This window comes from Budorcas taxicolor, chromosome 9, assembly GCF_023091745.1.
Source record: "Budorcas taxicolor isolate Tak-1 chromosome 9, Takin1.1, whole genome shotgun sequence".
Lineage (NCBI taxonomy): Eukaryota > Metazoa > Chordata > Mammalia > Artiodactyla > Bovidae > Budorcas > Budorcas taxicolor.
In genome coordinates, this window is record NC_068918.1 from 15,096,592 (window position 1) to 15,119,880 (window position 23,289).

A 23,289-nucleotide genomic window follows, 5' to 3' on the forward strand; every position below is an offset into this window, starting at 1 on the left:
TGCCATCCAACCATCTCATGCTCTGTTGCCTGCTTCTCCTCCTGCCCTCAATCTTTCCCAGCAACAGGGTCTTTTCCAATGAGTTAGCTCTTTGCATCAGGTGACCAAGATACTGGAGCTTCAGCTTCAGCCCTTCCAATGAACATTCAGGGTTTATTTCCTTTAGGATGGACTGGTTTGATCTCTTTGCTGTTCAAGGGACTCGGAAGAGTCCTCCAGCACCACAGATAGAAAACATCAGATCTTCAGCACTCAGTCTTCTTTATGGTTCAGCTCCCACATCCATTCATGACTACTGGAAAAACCATAGCTTTGACTAGACAGACCTTTGTCAGTAAAGTGATGTCTCTGTTTTTTAATATGATGTCTAGGTTGGTCATAGCTTTTCTTCCAAGGGATTTTCCAGGCAAGAGTACTGGAATGGGGTGCCATTGCCTTCTCTGTCCAAGGAGCAAGTGTCTTTTAATTTCACTGTTGCAGTCACCATCTGCAGTGAATTTGGAGCCCAAGGAAATACACTGTTTCCATTCCCTCCCCTCCCACCCCCCCCCCCCCCCCCCCCCCCATATATCTGCCATGAAGTGATGGGACTGGATGCCAAGATCTAGGCTTTACAGTTTGGCAGACTCACTGCAGTTAGTGTCACTAGTCTTGGGCAAACTTAGCAACAAGGAGTATGGTGTCCCTAAACTTAATTTTGGCTAACTCTAGGAAAACATAGTAAGACAGTGGATTAGAGCTACTCATTTTTTTACTGGAATAAATGCCTAGATATTTTAAACACCTGGTAGTTCTCAGGAAACATTCCAAATTAAGGAAAGGCATGGAGGGACCTCAGGATAGTTAGTTTTTTCTACCATTTTCCTTTAAATGTCACCATGTCACCACTGTTCATCTGTCTTCCTTGTTCCCTTTACTTCTTCCCAAGCACCAAACATGAAGATGGCATCAGCTAAGAACATTTTCAAATTGTTGGTCACATGACAGTTTACACTTATAAATTAACGTCATTCTTTTGTGGACCTTTAAAAACTGACCTGTGTGCCAGGTACAGCTGCAACTCCAAAGGGTGGCCTCATCATGGGCTGTGCAAACATGACAGGCTGCTGAGGCATCATGGGCATGCCTGTCCCTGCTGGAGGCTGAGAAAAGCAGAAGGGTTCACAGTCTGAGTGGAGTCCACTCTGGCAATGCCCTGACGTTTATGTCTTCCATATGTTAAAGAAAATTTCTAAGGAATCCAAGTTTGTGAAAAAGTATCACTTGTAATTTTTTACAAAGATGCTTACTTAAATTTATTTTTATTTATGTTTTTGGCTATGCTGTGTGGCATGTGGGGATCTTAGTTCCCCGACCAGGGACTGAACCTGTGCACCCTTACAATGGAAGCATGGATTCTTAACCACTGGACTGCCAGGGTGCACACTCAACTGTGTCTGACTCTTTGCAACTCCATGGACTGTAGCTCGCCAGGCTCCTCTATCCATGGGATTTCTGAGGCAAGAATACTGGAGTGGGTTGCCATTTCTTCCTCCAAGGGATCTTCCCAACCCAGGGATTGAACTCGTCTCTCCTGCATAGGCAGGCAGATTCTTTGCCACTGAGCTCACCTTGGAAACTCCAGACCATCAGATAAGTTCCTACAACTTGTACTTTAGAATGATGGGTGTTGTGAGGCTGGCAGATGGCAGGGAACCACTGAGGTGCCTGAGAAGCCTGGCTGGCCAGATAGCATCCTTACCCCAATCAGGATTTGCTGTTGTTTATCTATCTTCTGTATGTATAGTTCTTAAACAGGTAAAGACTTGTTTTTTTATGGGAAATAGTCCTAAAATTTGCTAGTGATAAAGTGGTAAGTGAAAATTCAGTATACTGATGAAAAGTTGATTTTGATGATTGAGCTAAGAGCCAGGTCACTGGTTTGGTAAATGGTACTCCAAAAATGACATTATCAGTGCACTACAAAATTTATTTTGATGGTGGAAAATTATTTTAAGTGTCTTATAACTGACTTGATCATGTCCTGTGTAGACTACTTAATGTCTAAAGCAGATGACTTAATTTTTAAATTTTACTCTTCTGCATTATGGGAAGAATTACATTCTATAGTTAATCTGGGATTTGGCAAAGTCCTTAGACGTATTAATTATAATTTTTAAAACAGGTCATCACTCACCATTCCAAACCCTGCTCCAGGTTGTCCGACAGATGGGGCCCCGGCAACAGGAGGAACTGAACTGGTTGGAGGTACAGCTCCTTGCTATCAAAAAAACCACAAAACACATACAGACACATACATACATACATACACACACACACACAACAAACAAAAAGAACCAATATAATATGGCTTTAAAAGGACAGAATGTAACTTTTAAATGCATGCTCTTAAGTATGTGTGAAGATATAAAGAAATCTCAGATTTCAGTTTTCAATTTTAAAAATAGGCAATAGTACCACGCCAGTGATACAAAGGTTACTAACATGATGTTCACCATTGTGGAGCTACTGGGGCTCAGCTTATGCTCTCTACCTACTTATGCCACCTTCAATGTGAAGAAGTCAAATTTTTCTAAACTTTTTTGTGTCTAATCATTATATTCTCCAATAGGCATTGAATTAGAAATTTGAGGAATGCTTCCATTTACATGTTTAAAGCTTGGTTTCCATTTCCCCTCACTTAAAAAAATTAATCTATTTTTTAATTGAAGGATAATTGCTTCATAGAATATTGTTGCTTTCTGCCAAATATCAACATGAATTAGCTATAGGTATACATATGTCCCCTTCCTCTTGAACCTCCCCTCATCTCCCTCCCCATCCCACCCCTCTAAAGGGTTGTTAGAGAGCCCCTATTTGAGTTCCCTGAGCCACAGGGCAAATTCCCATTGGCTATCTATTTTACATATGGTAATACAAGTTTCCATGTTACTCTCTCCATACATCTCATCCTCTCCTTCCTCCCCCTGTCCATAAGTCTGTTTTTTATGTCTGTTTCTCCACTGCTGCCCTGCAAATAAATTTATTGGTACCATCTTTCTAGATTCCATATATATGCATTAGTACACATGGGAAATAGATGGGGAAACAGTGGAAACAGTGTCAGACTTTATTTTTATGGGCTCCAAAATCACTGCAGATGGTGATTGCAGCCATGAAATGAAAAGACGCTTACTCCTTGGAAGAAAAGTTATGACCAACCTAGATAGTATATTCAAAAGCAGAGACATTACTTTGCCGACTAAGGTCCGTCTAGTCAAGGCTATGGTTTTTCCAGTAGTCATGTGTAGATGTGAGAGTTGGACTGTGAAGAAGGCTGAGTGCCGAAGAATTGATGCTTTTGAACTGTGGTGTTGGAGAAGACTCTTGAGAGTCCCTTGGACTGCAAGAAGATCCAACCAGTCCATTCTGAAGAAGATCAACCCTGGGATTTCTTTGGAAGGAATGATGCTAAAGCTGAAACTCCAGTACTTTGGCCACCTCATGCAAAGAGTTGAGTCATTGGAAAAGACTCTGATGCTGGGAGGGATAGAGGGCAGGAGGAGAAGGGGACGACAGAGGATGAGATGGCTGGATGGCATCACGGACTCGATGGACGAGAGTCTGAGTGAACTCCAGGAGTTGGTGATGGACAGGGAGACCTGGCGTGCTGTGATTCATGGGGTCGCAGAGTTGGACACAACTGAGTGACTGAACTGAACTGAAACAATATTTACAGTCCATGGGGTCACATAGAGTCAGACACGACGGAGCAACTAAACAACCACCAACCAACCATACAATGGTTCCCTGGTGGCTCAGCGGTAAAGAATCCGCCTGCCAATGCAAGAGACACAGGTTCAATCCCTGGACTGGGAAGATCCCTTGGAGAAGGAAATGGCACCCTACTCCAGTATCCTTGCCTGGGAAATCCCGTGGACAGAGGAGGCAGGCGGGCTACAGTCCATAGAGTCAGACACGACTGAGCGACTAAACCACCACCAACCAACCATACAATATGTATATTTCTCTTTCTGACTTCACTCTGTATAACAGGCTCTAGGTTCATCCATCTCATTAGAATGGACTCAAATGCATTATATTATATGGCTGAGTAATATCCCATTGTATACATGTACCACAGCTTCTTTATCCATTCATCTGTCCATTGACATCTAGGTTGCTTCCATGTTCTAGCTATTTTAAGTAGAGATGCAACGAACATTAGAGTACATGAATCTTTTTCAGTTTTGATTTTCTCAGGATATATGCCTAGTAGTGGGATTGCTGGGTCATATGGTGGTTTTTATTCCCAGTTTTTTATATTATTCTTTTTTGTGTTATATTTGCTTCTCTCTGACTTCTGACTGTTGTACATTTGTACAAAGACCAAAATTAATTAGAAGTTTTAGGACGCATTTCCCTGGTGGCTGAGATGTTAAAGCATCTGCCTGCAATGCAGGAGACCTGGGTTCGATTCCTGGGTCAGGAAGATCCCCTGGAGAAGGAAATGGCAATCCGCTCCAGCACTCTTGCCTGGAAAACCCCATGGACAGACGAGCTTGATAGGCTACAGTCCATGGGGTCGCAAAGAGTCGGACACGACTGAGCGACTTCACTTTCAGGAAGCATTTAGAAGGCTACACATAATACTGCTCACATATCCCATTTCAGGCTCAGGTTTGAGAGTTTTCAGTCATATACTAAAACCCCTAAGGCTTCCCTTAGGCATAAAATTAACCCTACTGCAATCCCTTGAAATTTACACTGTCCTCCAGTTCAGATGTAGCCTTGAAAATAACACCACACATTCCCAGGAACAGTATCACAAGGAGCAGAAAATATTTTAATTATTTGCTTTGTCTTGTCTCTTGTCTATGTGGCTTCCCAGAAACACTGGCTCAAAAGGCTTATTGTTATCTTGCCCAACTGGGAACCCATCTAGTGCTAAAGCTGTTATCTGAGGACATTTGTGGAAAATACTTAAAGGCAAATTTTTCAGTTGTTGCTGTATCAGGTAATGGATATCAGTCACGGCAAATAGCAGCCTAAACAAAAAGCTCGGAGGAAAGGCTGGAGAATGAGATGCTTTGAGGATTAAGGGTTTGAAAAATCCAGACATCCTCCTGGGAAATTAGATAGCCATGCACATGCCCAGGGCTATGCACATACTCCAGAAAGACTTGAGATGCCTCTGGGCTGACTTGGAGGCTTTAAGCAAGTGGTAGTAATTGCTAAGGTAGAGTTACAACCTGCCTGGTTGAGTCTCAAGTCATGCCTAACACACACGCATAGCCCCTCTGCAAATACCAAGAGGTATTTTTGGTTCCAGGAGTTTAAGTAGTATCTGTCTAATTCTCAGCTGACCAAGTAGCTAAAGGACAAAACAAGCAAGCAAATAACTCCCTCTACCAAAGTAGCAAAACAACAATAACAAAAAAAAGTAGCAACAACAAACCTTGGGGAAGGGTAGAACATGATTTTCAGTGCTGCCATATTATAATATTCAATGTATTCAGGTTCCAATAAAAAATTATGAGATATGAAAAGAAACAAGAACATATAGCTCATATGCAGGAGAAAGATCTCAACTCAATAATCTAAACTTCTACCATAAGAAACTACAAAAAAGAAGAACTAATTCTAAAGTGAGCAGAGAAAGGAAATAAAAACAATTAGAGTAGAGAAAAATTAAAAAAAGAATGGGAAAACAAAAGAGGAAAGAAAAGATCTTTGAAAAGATCAATAAAATGAATAAACTTTCAAGTAGACAAGAAAAAAAGAGAAACCTAAATGACCAAAATCAGGAAAGGAAGTGGAGATATTACTACCAATCTTACAGAAATAAAAAGAATTAAAAGGATATATTATAAGAAATTATATGCTAAAACATTAGATAATCTAGATGCAACAGTCAAACTCCAAGAAAGACACAAACTACCAAACCTGACTCAAGAAGAAATTAAAAAAAAAATCTAAATAGATGTATAGCAAGTAAAGAGACTGAGTTAGTAATCAAAAACTTTTGATCACAGATGCCCAGAATCAGATGGCTTCACTGGTCCATTCTATTAAAGGTCCCTTCTCAAGCTCTCAAAAAAACAGAAAAGGAACATTTTCTAATCATTCTTTGATGCCGGTATTACTGTGATGCCAAATACAGACAAGGACATCATAAGAAAACTACAGCCAAATTCCTTACAAATATAAATATAAAAATTCTCAACAGAATACTAGCATACCACATCCACATCTAGCAGCATATTAAAAGAATTACAGCCCATGACCAAGTGAGATTTATTCCAGAAATGTAAGGTTGGATCAATTAGTGTAATATACTATAATAATATAAGAAATGAAATAAAAGAAAAACTGATCTCAGTATATGCAGAAAAAGTGTTTCACAAAATCCACAACCCATTCATGACACAACAACACTAAATAAACTAGAAATAGAAGGGGAATTCCTACACCTGATAAAGGGCATCTACAAATAACTCACAATGAGGTCAGGGGTGGCAGCAGTGAGGAGCTACCCCACGTCCAAGGTAAGGAGCAGTGGCTGCGCTTTGCTGGAGCAGCCGTGAAGAGATACCCCACGTCCAAGGTAAGAGAAACCCAAGTAAGATGGTAGGCACTGAGAGAGGACATCAGTGGGCAGACAGATGGAAACCACAATCACAGACAACAGGCCAATCTGATCACATGGACCACAGCCTTGTCTAACTCAATGAAACTAAGCCATGCTGTGTGGGGCCACCCAAGACAGATGGGTCACGGTGGAAAGGTCTGACAGAATGTGGTCCACTGGAGAAGGGAATGGCAAACCACTTCAGTATTCTTGCCTTGAGAACCCCTGGAACAGCATGAAAAGGCAAAAAGACAGGACACTGAAAGATGAACTCTGCAGGTCGGTAGGTGCCCAATATGCTACTGGAGATCAGTGCAGAAATAACCCCAGAAAGGATGAAGGGATGGAGCCAAAGCAAAAACAACACTCACTTGTGGATGGTACTGGTGATAGAAGCAAGGTTTGACACTGTAAAGAGCAATACTGCATAGGAACCTAGAATGTCAGGTCCATGAATCAAGGCAAATTGGAAGTGGTCAAACAGGAGATGGCAAGACTGAACATTGACTTTCTAGGAATCAGCAAACTAAGATGGACTGTTATGGGTGAATTTAACTCAGATGACTATTATATCTATTACTGTGGGCAGGAATCCCTTAGAAGAAATGGAGTAGCCATCATGGTCAACAAAAGAGTCCGAAATGCAGTACTTGGATGCAATCTCAAAAACGGCAGAATGATCTCTGTTCGTTTCCAAGGCAAACCATTCAGTATCACAGTAATCCAAGTCTATGCCCTGACCAGTAACGCTGAAGAAGCTGAAGTTGAACAGTTCTATGAAGACCTACAAGACCTTTTAGAACTAACACCAAAAAAGATGTCCTTTTCATTATACGGGACTGGAATGCAAAAGTACAAAGTCAAGAAACACCTGATGTAACAGGCAAATTTGGCCTTGGAGTATAGAATGAAGCAGGGCAAAGGCTAATAAAGTTCTGCCAAGAGAACGCACTGGTCATAGCAAACACCGTCTTCCAACAACACAAGAGAAGACTCTACACATGGATATCACCAGATGATCAACACCGAAATCAGATTGATTATATTCTTTGCAACCAAAGATGGAGAAGCTCTATACAGTCAGCAAAAACAAAACCAGGAGCTGAATATGGCTCAGATCATGAACTCCTTATTGCCAAATTGAGACTGAAATTGAAGAAAGTGGAGAAAACCACTAGACCATTCAGGTATAACCTAAATCAAATCCTTTATGACTATACAGTGGAAGTGAGAAATAGATTTAAGGGACAAGATCTGATAGACAGAGTGCCTGATGAATTATGGATGGAGGTTCGTGACATTGTACAGGAGACAGGGATCAAGACCATCCCCATGGAAAAGAAATGCAGAAAAGCAAAATGGCTGTCTGGGGAGGCCTTACAAATAGCTGTGAAAAGAAGGGAAGTGAAAAGCAAAGGGGAAAAGGAAACATATGCCCATCTGAATGCAGAGTTCCAAAGAATAGCAAGGGGAGATAAGAAAGTCTTCCTCAGTGATCAATGCAAAGAAACAGAGGAAAACAACAGAATGGGAAAGACTAGAAATCTCTTCAAGAAAATTAGAGATACCAAGGGAAGATTTTCTGCAAAGATGGGCTTGATAAAGGGCAGAAATGGTATGGACCTAACAGAAGCAGAAGATATTAAGAAGAGGTGGCAGGAATACACAGAAGAACTGTACAAAAAAGATCTTCATGACCCAGATAATCATGATGGTGTGATCACTCAGCTAGAGCCAGACATCTTGGAATGTGAAGTTAAGTGGGCCTCAGGAAGCATCACTATGAACAAAGCTAGTGGAGATGATGGAATTCCAGTTGAGCTAGTTCAAATCCTGAAAGATGATTCTGTGAAAGTGCTGCACTCAATATGCCAGCAAATTTGGAAAACTCGGCACTGGCCACAGGACTGGAAAAGGTCAGTGTTCATTCCAATCCCAAAGAAAGGCAATGCCAAAGAATGCTCAAACTACTTCACAATTGCACTCATCTCACCCACTAGAAAGTAATGCTCAAAATTCTCCAAGCCAGGCTTCAGCAATACGTGAACTGTGAACTTCCAGATGTTCAAGCTGGTTTTAGAAAAGGCAGAGGAAACAGAGATCAAATTGCCAACATCCACTGGATCATGGAAAAAGCAAGAGAGTTCCAGAAAAACATCTATTTCTGCTTTAATGACTATGCCAAAGCCTTTGACTATGTGGATCACAATAAACTGTGGAAAATTCTTCAAAAGATGGGAATACCAGACCACCTGACCTGCCTCTTGAGAAATCTGTATACAGGTCAGGAAGCAACAGTTAGAACTGGACATGGAACAACAGACTGGTTCCAAATAGGAAAAGGAGTACGTCAAGGCTGTATATTGTCACCCTGCTTATTTAACGTATATGCAGAGTACATCATGGGAAACACTGGGCTGGAGGAAGCACAAGCTGGAATCAAGATTGCCGGGAGAAATATCAATAACCTCAGATATGCAGATGACACCACCCTTATGGCAGAAAATGGAGAAGAACTAAAGAGCCACTTGATAAAAGTGAAAGAGGAGAGTGAAGAAGTTGGCTTAAAACTCAACATTCAGAAAACGAAGATCATGGCATCCGGTCCCATCACTTCATGGGAAATAGATGGGGAAACAGTGCAAACAGTGTCAGACTTTATTTTTCTGGGTTCCAAAATCACTGCAGATGGTGATTTCAGCCATGAAATTAAAAGATGCTTACTCCTTGGAAGAAAAGTTATGACCAACCTAGATAGGATATTCAAAAGCAGAGACATTACTTTGCCCACAAGGTCCATCTAGTCAAGGCTATGGTTTTTCCAGTGGTCATGTATGGATGTGAGAGTTGGACTATAAAGAAAGCTGAGCACAAAAGAATTGATGCTTCTGAACTGTGGTTTTGGAGAAGCCTCTTGAGAGTCCCCTGGATTGCAAGGAGCTCCAACCAGTCCATCCTAAAGGAGATCAGTCCTGGGTGTTCACTGGAAGAACTGATGTTGAAGCTGAAACTCCGATACTTTGGCCACCTGATGTGAAGAGTTGACTCACTGGAAAAGACCCTGATGCTGCGAAAGATTGAGGGCAGGAGGAGAAGGGGATGAGACAGAGGATGAGACGGCTGGATGGCATCACTGACTCAATGGACACGGGTTTGGGTGTACTCCAGGAGTTTGTGATGGACAGGGAGGCCTGGGGTGCTGTGGTTCATGGGGTCGCAAAGAGTCAGACACGACTGAACAACTGAACTGAATATCATATTTAAAGTCGAATGACTGAAAGTTTTCTCCCTAAGAACAAGAGAAAGAGGTACTAGGAGATCTAGTCAGTGCAATTAGGTAAGAAAAAGAAACAGCATTAAAATAAGAAAGGAAGCATAAGTGTATCTCTATTTGCAGATGACATCATCTTATATAGAGAAAATCTAAGTATTCACAGGCAAAAAATCATCAGAGTTAATAAACAAGTTCAGTACAGTTGCAAGATAAAAAATAAATATACAAAAATCAATGTGGTGTTCAGACTAGCAATGAACAATAAAAAATGTAATCACAAAAAATTTAATCTGTAACAGCATTAGAAATAACACACTTAGAAATAAATTTAACAAGACAGTACAACACTTATACACTGACAGCTATAAAACATGGTTGAAGAAATTAAAGACAACTTGGAAAATAGACATCATCTAATCTATTAAGGACTAGAAGACTTAATATTGTTAAGATGACAACACTTCCCAATTCGCTTTATAGATTCAGTGTGATTCCTATCAAAATTTCAATCCTTATCAACTTTAACTGCTTCTCTTGGAAAAATGGAAAACCTGAACCTGAAATTTATATGGAAATCCAATGACCCAGAATAGACAAAACAATCTTGAAAAAGAAGAACGAATTTGGGGGACTCACACTTTCTGGTTTCAAAACTTACAACTAAGCTACATTTGATCAAAACACTGTGGTACTGGCATAAGGACAGACACACAGATCCATACAGCAGAATAGAGAGTCTGGAAATAAATCTACACATCTACGGTCAACTGATATTTGAGAAGACTGTGAAGAATACTGTTGAAAAAACAGCATTTTCAACAAATAGTTCTCGGATTAACTGGATTTGTGCATGCAACACAAACAATCTGGACCCCTATCTCATACCACATATGAAAATGAGCCTAAAATAGGTCAAAGACCTAACGTAACAGATAAAACTATACAACTCTTAGAAAGAAGCCTAGGTATAAATCTTTAAGACCTTGGATTAGAACTTGGTTTCTTAAACATGACACCAAAAGCACAAGCAACAGAAACAAAAATAGATAAAATTGGAGTTTATCTGAATTTAAACCTCTGTGCATTAAAAGATACTATCAAGAAAATGATGACGACTCACAGAATGTGAAAAAATACTTGCAAATCATATATCTCATAGGCATCTAGTATCCAGAATAATAAAGATCCTGTAGAACTCACCACATTTCTCAAAAAAAAAAAAGATATACAAATGACCGTTAGGCACATGAAAAGATTGTCAAGATCTCTAGTCATTAAGGAAATGCATATGAAAGTCACAATTGAAACCCTATGCACTGATGGTGTAAATATACAAGATGATGCAGCTGCTGCGGAAAAGTCTGTCAGTTCCTCAAAAATCTCAACAGTCACACAAGTCCTGGCATTTCCATTTCTAGGTATATTTCGAAGAAAACTGAGGACATATATCCTTACCAAAGTTTGTATACAAATAGCAGAAGTACCTTTCATAATAGCCAAAACGTGGAAACAACACAAATGTCCATTCATTAATGAATGAACAAACAAAATGTGGTATATCCAAAGAACAGAACTGTCAGCCATAAAATAATGAAGTACTGTTACATGCTACAACACAGATCAACCTTGAAAACTTTAGGCTAAGTGGAAGAAGTCATGCACATAAGACTCCCTAGTGTAGGATTCTATTTATATTAAAAATCCAGAAGAAGCAAACCCACAGAAACAGTAAATATTTGGATATCATGGAATAGAGAAGCAGAAAATCGGGAAAGACCATGTTCCTCTTTGGGGTGATGAAAATATTCTGGAATTGTAGAGAATGGTAACAGTTTTACAACATCAAAAAAATACTAAAAATCACTGAATTATACACTTTTAAAGTTGTAACTTAATGTTACACAAATTTATCTAAAACATTTTTTAAAAGAAAGAAAATACTGAAGGGTAGCAAAATATCCCCCCAATATGTTTTTTGGCGCAAGGATTCTTATGAGCTGATTATTTTGAAGAACAGCAGATGCAGGAGGAGCCCTGAGAACAGTAGACATTGAACTTCTGTAATGTGTGCTTAGATTTACAAAGGAGATCCCACTGAAGGGTCTCTCCCTTTCTGTACCAGGAAGAGTAGGATGACTAAGTCACAAGAGAATCTCTTATCAATAGAGGAGTCATTGACTTAAATGTAAAGAACGAATTTTCACAGTCATTCTACTTCTTTCTTTATTTCTGGCGGGTGCTGGGTCTTTGTTGCTGCATGGGCTCTTCTCTAGCTGCGGCAAGTGGGGGCTCCTTTCCAGTCGCAGTGCGCAGGTTTCTCATTGCAGTGGCTTCTCTTGTTGCAGAGCACAGGTTTCAGGCCGTGTGGGCTTCAGTATGCGATTCCCAGGCTCTAGAGCACAGGCGCGGTGGTTGTGATGCTCAGTTGCTCTGTGGCGTGTGAGACTCCTTGGGTCAGGGATCAAACTCCTGTCTCCTGCACGGGCAGTCAGATTCTATACCGCTGGGCCATCAGGGAAGCCCTGTATAACAGACCTTATCTTTGTTGACCCGCTTTTCCTGGTAACCTCTCCATTAACTGGCCACCCTATATTTTTCTTTCTTTTGTTTTTAGCTGAAGATGGTTATTTAAGCCAGTGGCTTAGACCACCTCAGGGAGTTACTCATTTTTCCCTTTGGTATCTCCCATGTATATATGAAGCATACATGTTAACAAGTTTCTGTTTTTCTCTTGTTAATATGTATTACTACAGGAGTCTCCACTAAGAACTTAGAAGGATAGAGGGAAAATTATTTTTCTTCCTCTATAAGAGAAATATTATATTTCAGATTCACTCTACTCATTATTTTAACAGTCTACGGGTAGGCTACTCACCAGACCAAGAATTGTATCACTGATTGGAATTGCTTTATCAGAATTGTACCTTACAATAACAACTGTATTTTTTTTACAAGAATTGTATCATTAGGGTTATCAAAATAAAATGAATCTGCAGATATTCCTGATCAAATAAATGGGTCAAAAGTTTAAAGAGAGTCTAAGTTTGTCATTTTCTTCAAATGGTAGATTAACTCAATAATTTATCCCCTCAATATTATTTATCCTAAGGTTTAAAAAATTTTCTTTTTAAATCCTCAACAAAATGTTTCACCAATAGACGTATAAAGGTTAGCTGGTTTTAGGGGCAGAACTATGGCCTACAAAATGCACATACTTCTGAGTTGCAAGTACCTTCCTAGTTTGTCTGATGGAAACTTAGCAGGTCTGTTGTGCTCAAAACTAGGAATGAATAACCCTATTGATGGCCATGATAGTATGCCAGTTCTGTTAAAGCTTTTTAGATCTAATTTGGGTGCTGTCATCTGAAAAATTTTAGAGTTGCACCTTTAAGCAGCATTTAAGGGGAATTTAAACAAACTGAGAAAAGTAACCTTAGCTCTTGTCTCTTAATAAAATCTATAAAACGCAGCAGAAGGGTCTTCACCCTGACATCCGCCCTTTCATGTCCTACTCAAAAACAAAGGCCTGCAGATTAATGGGAAAACCTGCAAACCCTCCCTCATTGCTTCTGAAGCACACATCTCAGCTCTCTCTTCTTTCTCTTGACTGTCCTTAGAAAAAGAGACTCAAACATATTTAAGGAATAGAAAAATGCAAGAGACATTTTATGGGAGAACTGGGGTGGATGCAAGCCAGAGAAACTCAGAATGATTAAAGTGAAAGCAAACCAGAATTTTGATTGGGAAGTATAGTTCTGCAGTAAATGGAGCAAATGGTAGTAAAGTTTTGTGACTAAGTGAGGGTTAACAACGAAAAAATAACTGCCTTCATATTGCTGCCTAAAACGTTACGGAAAATAAAAGAAACAGAACTACAACTCTGTTTAGGCAACTCTGCCCTCCTAAAAGATTACTTTTGTTGTTCTAATTTCTCTTTCTACAGCTGCTGTGGACATTTTATGCTAAAGTCTACTGTCTTTAACTTTCTTGAGTTTCATTATTAACAGTGTAAAGTTCTCTGCCTCATAAACAAAAATAAGGTGTTTGGGGGTTTAAAAGAAATGAAAATGTTAATCTCAGTCTCCAGGATGCTGCCTGCCAACCAGATAACTGGTGGCCTCGTGGCCCTGAAGAAGCAAAAGAGTTGTTCGTTAAGTATCTGATGAATTCTTAACTGTGTATGGTTAAAATCTTCATCTTAGGGGAGGTGATGGTCAAGGAAGCTCTCCAGCTCAATACTGTCTTTAAAATACTTTTCCCTTGTTCCCCTTCAGGGATAATGGCCTCATTACTCAGCAAACTGCCCCATATAGAAACCTGGCCACCAGTGTCTTGCTGAGTTTGTTCACAATAATCCCCAGTTGAGTGGATTCTGCCTGAGACTTTTCTTTCTTATCTTACTCTCCACCTCTGACTCCACACTTTTTTTTTTTTTTAACCTATGGTTGATCTGCCAGATATCAGCATTCTCACCACCTTTCCCTCCACTCCCCTACCCTCTTCTTTGACTTTGCTATCACCATGACTGTTTTTTAACTAACCAGTTAAAAAACACTGAATGGGGGTGGGTAGGTGGGAAAGAGGTCCAAGAGGGAGATATCTATCTATCTATATATATATATATATATATATATATATATATATATACACACACACACAAAAAGCTGATTCACTTTGTTGTACAGTAGAAACTAACACTACATTGTAAAGCAACCCTAACTGAAAAAAAAACCCAACCAAAACACTGAACAGCTTTATCTTGCTGATAAGAGCAACACTAGATCCTCAGCATCCCAGTTGTGTCCGACTCTTTGTGACCCCATGGACTGTGGCCTAACTAGGTTCTTCCATCCATGGGATTTTCCAGGCAAGAATACTGGAGTGAGTTGCCATTTCCTTCTCCAGGAGATCTTTCCAAACCACGGATTGAACCCAGGTCTCCCACATTGTAGGCAGACGCTTTACCGTCTGAGCCACCAGGGAAGAGTATAAACGACTTAGGACTGCAAATAAGATCTCTTTAATTTTGCATAGAAGAGAATAGAAAAATGAGCTCTTTTAATTTGGTGATGATAATATAAATTATGATTTCTTGACAATATGCAGTATTAACAGATGTATAAGATGCGTTCTGAAGCTTTTTCCTTCTTTAGGGATTTTATTCAGAGTTATTGAGTCTCTCTCCCTCTACCCCCAACACTGTTTTTGTATTTAAGAATGTAGTGCAGTTGAGGGATGGAGTGGGAGTTTGGGGTTAGCAGAAGCAAACTCTTACACAGAGAATGGATAAACAACAAAGTCCTACTGTACAGTACAGGGGACTATATTCAACATCCTGTGATTAAACCATAATGGAAAAGAATATGAAAAAGAATATATACATATTCTGTATCACTTTGCTGAATCACTTTGCTGTACAGCAGAAATTAACACAACATTGTAAATCAACTATACTTCAAAAAAAATAGACTAAGAAAATAAAGAATGGAATGCAGCTGCCTAGGCCCAGAGTGCTACCTGCTTATGGTCTCAGCATCTATGTGGGCCACCAGACACAGGCTTGGGGTCACAGAGTAACAATTATGCTTCCTTTTACCTTCAAAGAGCACTAGTTTGCACAATAAATTATATGGTTATCCTGGGCATGGTAGTGGTGGTTTAGTCGCTAAGCCGGGTCCGACTCTTGCGACCCCATGGACTGTAGCCTACCAGGCTCCTCTGTCCATGGGATTCTCCAGGCAAAAATACTGAAGTGGGTTGCCATTTCCTTCTCTAGGGGATCTTCCTGACCCATTAGTTAGTTCAGTTGCTCAGTCGTGTCCGACTCCTTGCAACCCCATGAATCACAGCACGCCAGGCCTCCCGGTCCATCACCAACTCCCAGAGTTCACTCAGATTCACGTCCATCGAGTCAGTGACGCCATCCAGCCATCTCATCCTCTGTCGCCCCCTTCTCCTCCTGCCCCCAATCCCTCCCAGCATCAGGTCTTTTCCAATGAGTCAACTCTTCGCATGAGGTGGCCAAAGTACTGGAGTTTCAGCTTTAGCATCATTCCTTCCAAAGAAATCCCAGGGCTGATCTCCTTCAGAATGGACTGGTTGGATCTCCTTGCAGACCAAGGGACTCTCAAGAGTCTTCTCCAGCACCACAGTTCAAAAGCATCAATTCTTCGGCGCTCCGCCTTCTTCACAGTCCAACTCTCATATCCATACATGACTAATGCAAAAACCATAGCCTTGATTAGACGGACCTTAGTCGGCAAAGTAATGTCTCTGCTTTTGAATATGCTGTCTAGGTTGGTCATAACTTTTCTTCCAAGGAGTAAGCGTCTTTTAATTTCATGGCTGCAGTCACCATCTGCAATGATTTTGGAGCCCCAAAAAATAAAGTCTGACACCGTTTCCACTGTTTCTCCATCTATTTCCCATGAAGTGATGGGACCAGATGCCATGATCTTCGTTTCCTGACCCATAGGTCAGTTTGAAAGAGATGGGTAGTTTTCTACCAAGTATCCTTTGAAATGGAACCTTAATTATTAAATTATTATTAAATTATTTAAAATGGAACTTTACTTATAGATAAATATAAAAATGGCCCTCTTAAGCACTGTTTTTGGACTTCCCTGGTGGCTCAGATGGTAAAGTGTCTGTCTACAATGCAGGAGACCCGGGTTCAATCCCTGGGTTGGGAAGATCCCCTGGAGAAGGAAATGGCAATCCACTCCAGGACTACTGCCTGGAAAATCCCATGGACAGAGGAACCTGGTAGTCTACAGCCCATGGGGTCACGAAGAGTCGGACACGACTGAGTGAGTTTACTTCACTTCAAGCATTGTTTTATGCAAAGAAAGATTTTAAAAGGTAAACATCCAGATATAATAGGCAATCTTCTCATTGTTATCTTTTGGAAATCACTTCTTAAAATTAAGTTCTTTCAGACTTTGAACTCACCAAAGGAAGAGAGTATTAGTCCTTGAGTTTCCTGCTCTCTTACCAACACCAGGGGGTGGAATGGGGAGACCAGAGGAAGTGGGTTTTGGAAACCAAGTCTGAGAAGATATTTTCCTTTAGAAACTACCACTTAAGTTGTAGTTCAATTAATAATAATAGTATTGAAAACAAAAGTGTTATTTCACAATTGGGTCTCTTTGCAACCCCATAGACTACAGCCTGCCAGGCTCCTTTGTCCATGGGATTCTCCAGAGAAGAATACTGGAATGGGTTGCTATTTTCTACTCCAGGGGATACAGAAATGAGACCTATTTAAATTTCATAGGAAAGGTGGTGATAGTAGTTTCAAATTTAAAAAACAGTGAGAAGACTTCATAGGGTTTTTAAATGAAAGTTCAGGTACACAATAGAAAACAGCTCACTCTTTCTGCTAAGAATAAAAGTCTTCATTATTTATGACCATCAGGAAATGTGGGCAAGAGATGTGATAAAAACATAGATAAAGATCAATGGTATTACATGTTTCAAAATATTGAAATATCATTTCTATAATTATAGAAATAAAAAACTAATGTCTGAAAAAGTATAAATACTATTTTGAAATACTTAAAATAAAAAGCTAGGTCATAATCTTTAGTAAATATAAAGTCAATGAAATTTGCCTTTTGGTAAATATTGCATCTTGCTCCATTTCTTCAACATGGATCATGAAGTACAACATCAGTAGCAAAATTCAACAACATGCTCCCTGCTCCATACACCTGGAAACTGGTACAGTGCCTGCACCACCCTGGCCTCTGGGAGCTACGTACCAAGGGTGCGCTGGGTGGAACGCCTGCTGACCAGGTGGCAGGGGCTACTTTCGGCTGCCAGTTGGCTCCCCCAGTCAACTTCTTCTCTCCAGCATTCCACTGAAGATCTCCCCTAAAATCAACCATGCAAAACACACACACACAATCAGAAAAGAACAGTATGTGGCTCCTTAAATGTTTATTTTTATTTGGGGTCAAGAAGTAATAAAGAGAATGGGATAAAACAGATGGAAGAGTCTTACCATATTGTATCTAAGAGAGCTTAAGAATATTTGACAAAAAAATCAATAAGAGTTTTGACCTTAGTGATAACAGGAATTTCCTGTCACTGCTCATGGAAAAATGTGCCACAAAATTCAACTGAATTCATCACTGGTTACAAAAACTTCCAAGTAAGTCATAAATACTGTGTCTGTGTATCCTTTGCTGAACTGATAATGAATCCATGATGGCACTTTCTGGATCTTAGTGGCTTCAACAGAAGGTTTCACACAATTGAATCATGACTACCACCTGCCTTCCAGTGATTATAAGATTATATCTATTGTTATATGCATCCCAATTTCAGAGATGTTGAAATATGCATCTAAAAAAAGTGTACATTGTCATTTTTACTATTCTTCCTTAGAACTGACTCCATGAGACACTTTCTAAAATCAATGTTAGTGAGGAATATTACAATGAATCTAGAATTTAAAGCTATTAAAGTATTCAAACCACAATTCCCAAGTATTTCTAGATATAATTTAGTGTGAATCTGGAGGCTGAAACAGATTATTCCTTTTCATTGAAGAGTCAATAGTGGAATAGAGATTCCAGTAGAATAACAACAAAAACAAAAACTGACAATGAAATAAAAACCAATTTAGAAGTTACCTAGCCTGAGAATGTGTAATACTCCATTAAGTACAAAGTTTGATAGTCTCAAACAAGTACAAATACACTGTCATAAGAAAACCAGACAGTTTCAAAAATACTTACTTTTTGGATGTGGTACCAGAAATTCCAAGATCTATAAATGGATAAGAGAAAAAAGAATTTAAATGTCTATACTCAGCTTAAATGATATGACATTTAAAAGATCAAAGAATCAGAGGTCTAAAAAAAGCCCATATTTTGCATACAAATGACTGCATTTAGTTTTACAGAAGAGAAACCACTTTAGGAAACATATTCACAAGTCCAACATTTTCTTTCACTCACGTTATTCTTAAGGATCAAACTTTCAAGGCAATCGGTATTCAGAAATGTGTGAACTTAGGAGGCTTGAGATTGCTATCTTAGGCCTGCGTGGCTGGGAACTTGGCTAATATAAACTGTTCTCTGTGCTCAGTGGCTAGGTCATGTCCCACTCTTTGAGACTCCATGAGATTTCCCAGGCAACAATACTGGAGTGGCTTGCCATTTCCTTCTCCAAAGGATCTTCCTGACCTAGGGATGATTGGCCAGCAGGTTCTTTATCACTGAGCTACCTGGGAAGCCAAACTGTTCTCTACACTGAGATAATACTTTCCTAATGATAAGCGTGGCTCAATTGTCTGAACTGTAGAAGCAACTAGGTTTATGCTGAAAATCTGCTTTCCTTTCAGGAGACTGGCTGGTATTTTGGTACATGTTAGGCAGAGTGCCTACAGGATGAGGATCCAATAAAAGCCTTGGATGCCGAATCTTTATAAAGGGCTTTCCTGGGCAGAAAACGGTGTGTGTTGTTGCATGTTTGTGTGTTCTTCCACTCCTAGTGAGGAGAGAGCATAAGGAAGTCCATGTGTGGATTCTTCTGGACTTTTCCCTTGAGGATCCAGCTGTGTATCCTTACAATTCTGCTGTAATCTCAGCTGGGAGTACAGCCATGTGCTGACTCCCTTGGGTCCTTCTAGTGAATCTACGAATTATGTGAGTTGTCTTGGCAAATCCTCATCCAATGGGTTAATACATTCTGCTTTAATCTCAATTCATTTACTACTACAGCGAATATTTACTGAGTCCCCATATGCCAGGCACTGTTCTAAGCACATGAGATAAGCCAGTGATGCAAATAAAGATCCCAGTCCCAGAGGAATTTGCATTCTCTTGGGGTGAGATGGATGATAAAACAACAAAATAATAGAAGAGTATATAAGCTACTAGAGGGGATACAGTGAGCCTATGGAAAAATGAATATGAAGAACAGGGTAAGAGAGAGCTGGTGGGTCAGGCTGAGAGTGGGGGCAGAAGGATTAAATAGCGTGCTCAAAGAAGCCTCATGGGGTGAAGCTTGTGCAAAGCTGCACAGAGATCTGGGGAAGAGCTTTCTAGGCGAGTCACCTGGTACCCTCTCTGGTGAATGGTAACTGTATGTTTAACATTTCCAGAAACTGCCAAATCACTTTTCATGGCAGTCGCTCAATGTTATCAATACATTCTCCCCAGCAATGTTCAGTTCAGTTCAGTCGCTCAGTCATGTCCGACCCTTTGCCACCCCATGAATCGCAGCACGCCAGGCCTCCTGCCATCACCAACTCCCGGAGTTCACTCAGACTCATGTTCATGGAGTCAGTGATGCCATCCAGCCATCTCATCCTCTGTTGTCCCCTTCTCCTCCTGCCCCCAGTCCCTCCCAGCATCAGAGTCTTTTCCAATGACTCAACCCTTCGCATGAGGTGGCCAAAGTACTGGAGTTTCAACTTCAGCATCATTCCTTCCAAAGAAATCCCAGGGCTGATCTCCTTCAGAATGGACTGGTTGGATCTCCTTGCAGACCAAGGGACTCTCAAGAGTCTTCTCCAACACCACAGTTCAAAAGCATCAATTCTTCAGCGCTCTGCCTTCTTCACAGTCCAACTCTCACATCCATACATGACCACAGGGAAAACCATAGCCTTGACTAGACGGACCTTAGTCGGCAAAGTAATGTCTCTGCTTTTGAATATGCTATCTAGGTTGGTCATAACTTTTCTTCCAAGGAGTAAGCATCTTTTAATTTCATGGCTGCAGTCACCATCTGCAGTGATTTTGGAGCCCTCCAAAATAAAGTCTGACACTGTTTCTACTGTTTCCCCATCTATTTCCCATGAAGTGATGGGACCGATGCCATGATCTTCATTTTCTGAATGTTGAGCTTTAAGCCAACTTTTTCACTCTCCTCTTTCACTTTCATGAAGAGGCTTTTTAGTTCCTCTTCACTTTCTGCCATAAGGGTGTTGTCATCTGCATATCTGAGGTTATTGATATTTCTCCCTGCAATCTTGATTCCAGCTTGTGTTTCTTCCAGCCCAGCATTTCTCATGATGTACTCTGCATATAAGTTAAATAAGCAGGGTGACAATATACAGCCTTGACGTACTGCTTTTCCTATTTGGAACCAGTCTGTTGTTCCATGTCCAGTTCTAACTGCTGTGTCCTGACTTGCATACAGATTTCTCAAGAGGCAGGTTAGGTGGTCTGGTATTCCCATCTCTCAGAATTTTCCACAGTTTATTGTGATCCACACAGTCAAAGGCTTTGGCATAGTCAATAAAGCAGAAATCTATGTTTTTCTGGAACTCTCTTCTTTTTCCATGATCCAGCGGATGTTGGCAATCGGATCTCTGGTTCCTCTGCCTTTTCTAAAACCAGCTTGAACATCAAGGAGTTCACAGTTCACGTATTGCTGAAGCCTGGCTTGGAGAATTTTGAGCATTACTTTACTAGTGGGTGAGATGAGTGCAATTGTGAAGTAGTTTGAGCATTCTTTGGCATTGCCTTTCTTTGGGATTGGAATGAACACTGACCTTTTCCAGTCCTGTGGCCAGTGCCGAGTTTTCCAAATTTGCTGGCATATTGAGTGCAGCACTTTCACAGAATCATCTTTCAGGATTTGAAACAGCTCAACTGGAATTCCATCACCTCCATAGCTCTGTTCGTAGCGATGCTTTCCAAGGCCCACTTGACTTCACATTCCAGGATGTCTGGCTCTAGATTAGTGATCACACCATCATGGTTATCTGGGTTGTGAAGATCTTTTTTGTACAGTTCTTCTGTGTATTCTTGCCACCTCTTCTTAATATCTTCTGCTTCTGTTAGGTCCAGACCATTTCTGTCCTTTATCGAGCCCATCTTTGCATGAAGTGTTCCTTTGGTATCTCTAATTTTCTTGAAGAGATCTCTAGTCTTTCCCATTCTGTTCTTTTCCTCTATTTCTTTGCATTGATCGCTGAAGAAGGCTTTCTTATCTCTTCTTGCTATTCTCTGGAACTCTGCATTCAGATGCTTATATCTTTCCTTTTCTCCTTTGCTTTTCACTTCTCTTCTTTTCACAGCTATTTGTAAGGCCTCCCCAGACAGCCATTTTGCTTTTTTGCATTTCTTTTCCATGGTGATGGTCTTGATCCCTGTGTCCTGTACAATGTCATGAACCTCATTCCATAGTTCATCAGGCACTCTATCTATCAGATCTAGGCCCTTAAATCTATTTGTCACTTCCACTGCATAATCATAAGGGATAATTTTTCCACGTCTTCATCAAGACTAGTTATGATCTCCTTTTTTTATTACAGCCTCCGAATGGGCGTGAACTAGCTTCCTTGGTGGCTCAGCAGTAAAGAATCCACCCGCAGTGCAGACTTGGGTTCGATCTCTGGGTTGGGAAGATCCCCTGGAGAAGGAAATGGCAACCCACTCCAATATTCTGGCCTGGAGAATTTCACAGCAGAGAAGCCTGGCGGGTTACAGTACATGGGGTCACAAAAGAGATGGACATGATATAGCAACTAAATGGCAAAAAATGGTTGTGAAGTAATATTTCACTGCAGTTTGGATAGGCATTTCACAGATGACTGATGTTGAGCCCCTTTTCACATGTATATTGGCCATATGTATACATTCTTTGGAGAAATGTCTTCTTTAAATCATAGGAATGGGAAACCAAAAATATGTCTGCAGGAATACTACACAGGATAAAAGTTGTCCCAGGGATCTGATAACCTTTTGATATAGCCTTGAGTGAAACAAAAGGTATCGAGGTATCGGTGATGGTAAGCCCATTCATCTTAACAAAAGAATTGAATTCAGAGTTAAAACAAGGCCAATCTTTGTCATAGCTCCCTCATCTCCTAGGATTCTCTCCTTCACTTACCCAGCTCCAGTCACTAATGTCCATGGAGCTCCTTGAGTGTGCCAGGCAATCATCTGTCCCAGTGCCTTTGCATCGGCCATCTCCTTTGCCTGCAAATTCTTCCCTTCAGATATCCATATGATTCATTCCTTTACCTCTAAATCTTAGCACAAATTTTACCTTCTCAGTGAGGGCTACTCTGTAGCACTTACAAACCCTCTCTGGCTGTCCTGTTTTTTCTTCATGGCACTTACAACCTAACATATTAGAGAATTTATTTATTTGAAAATATTTAATGTTGTCTCTGCCCTGCTAAGCACTGTAAGAACAGAAATTTCTATCTGCCCTGTTCACTGATTTATCTCTAGAGCCTGGAAGACTGCCTGGTGCTCAATAAATATTTGTTCAATGAGTAACTGAAACTAACTTGGATACTCAATTGGTAAATATGTTATTTCCAAATGAAATAAAAAATTAAGTATTTATTTAAGATAACACTTAGATTTCACTCTACATGCTCTCTAATTACACCTTTGGTAATTCAGATTAAAAGTGGCCTCCATGTCGCTTG

General features: G+C 40.3%; 1 protein-coding gene across 1 annotated transcript in view; it reads right to left on the minus strand.

Annotated features, from left to right (window-relative positions):
* SNAP91 (synaptosome associated protein 91) overlaps positions 1-23,289 on the minus strand; it is a 166,466-nt gene that overhangs the window by 3,270 nt on the left and 139,907 nt on the right. The window contains exons 25-28 of the mRNA XM_052645916.1: positions 18,629-18,659; positions 17,648-17,759; positions 2,177-2,260; positions 1,038-1,142 (exon numbers count right to left, since the gene is read on the minus strand). Coding sequence (XP_052501876.1) covers positions 1,038-1,142; positions 2,177-2,260; positions 17,648-17,759; positions 18,629-18,659 — 332 coding nt within the window. The remainder of the gene's footprint in view (positions 1-1,037; positions 1,143-2,176; positions 2,261-17,647; positions 17,760-18,628; positions 18,660-23,289) is intronic.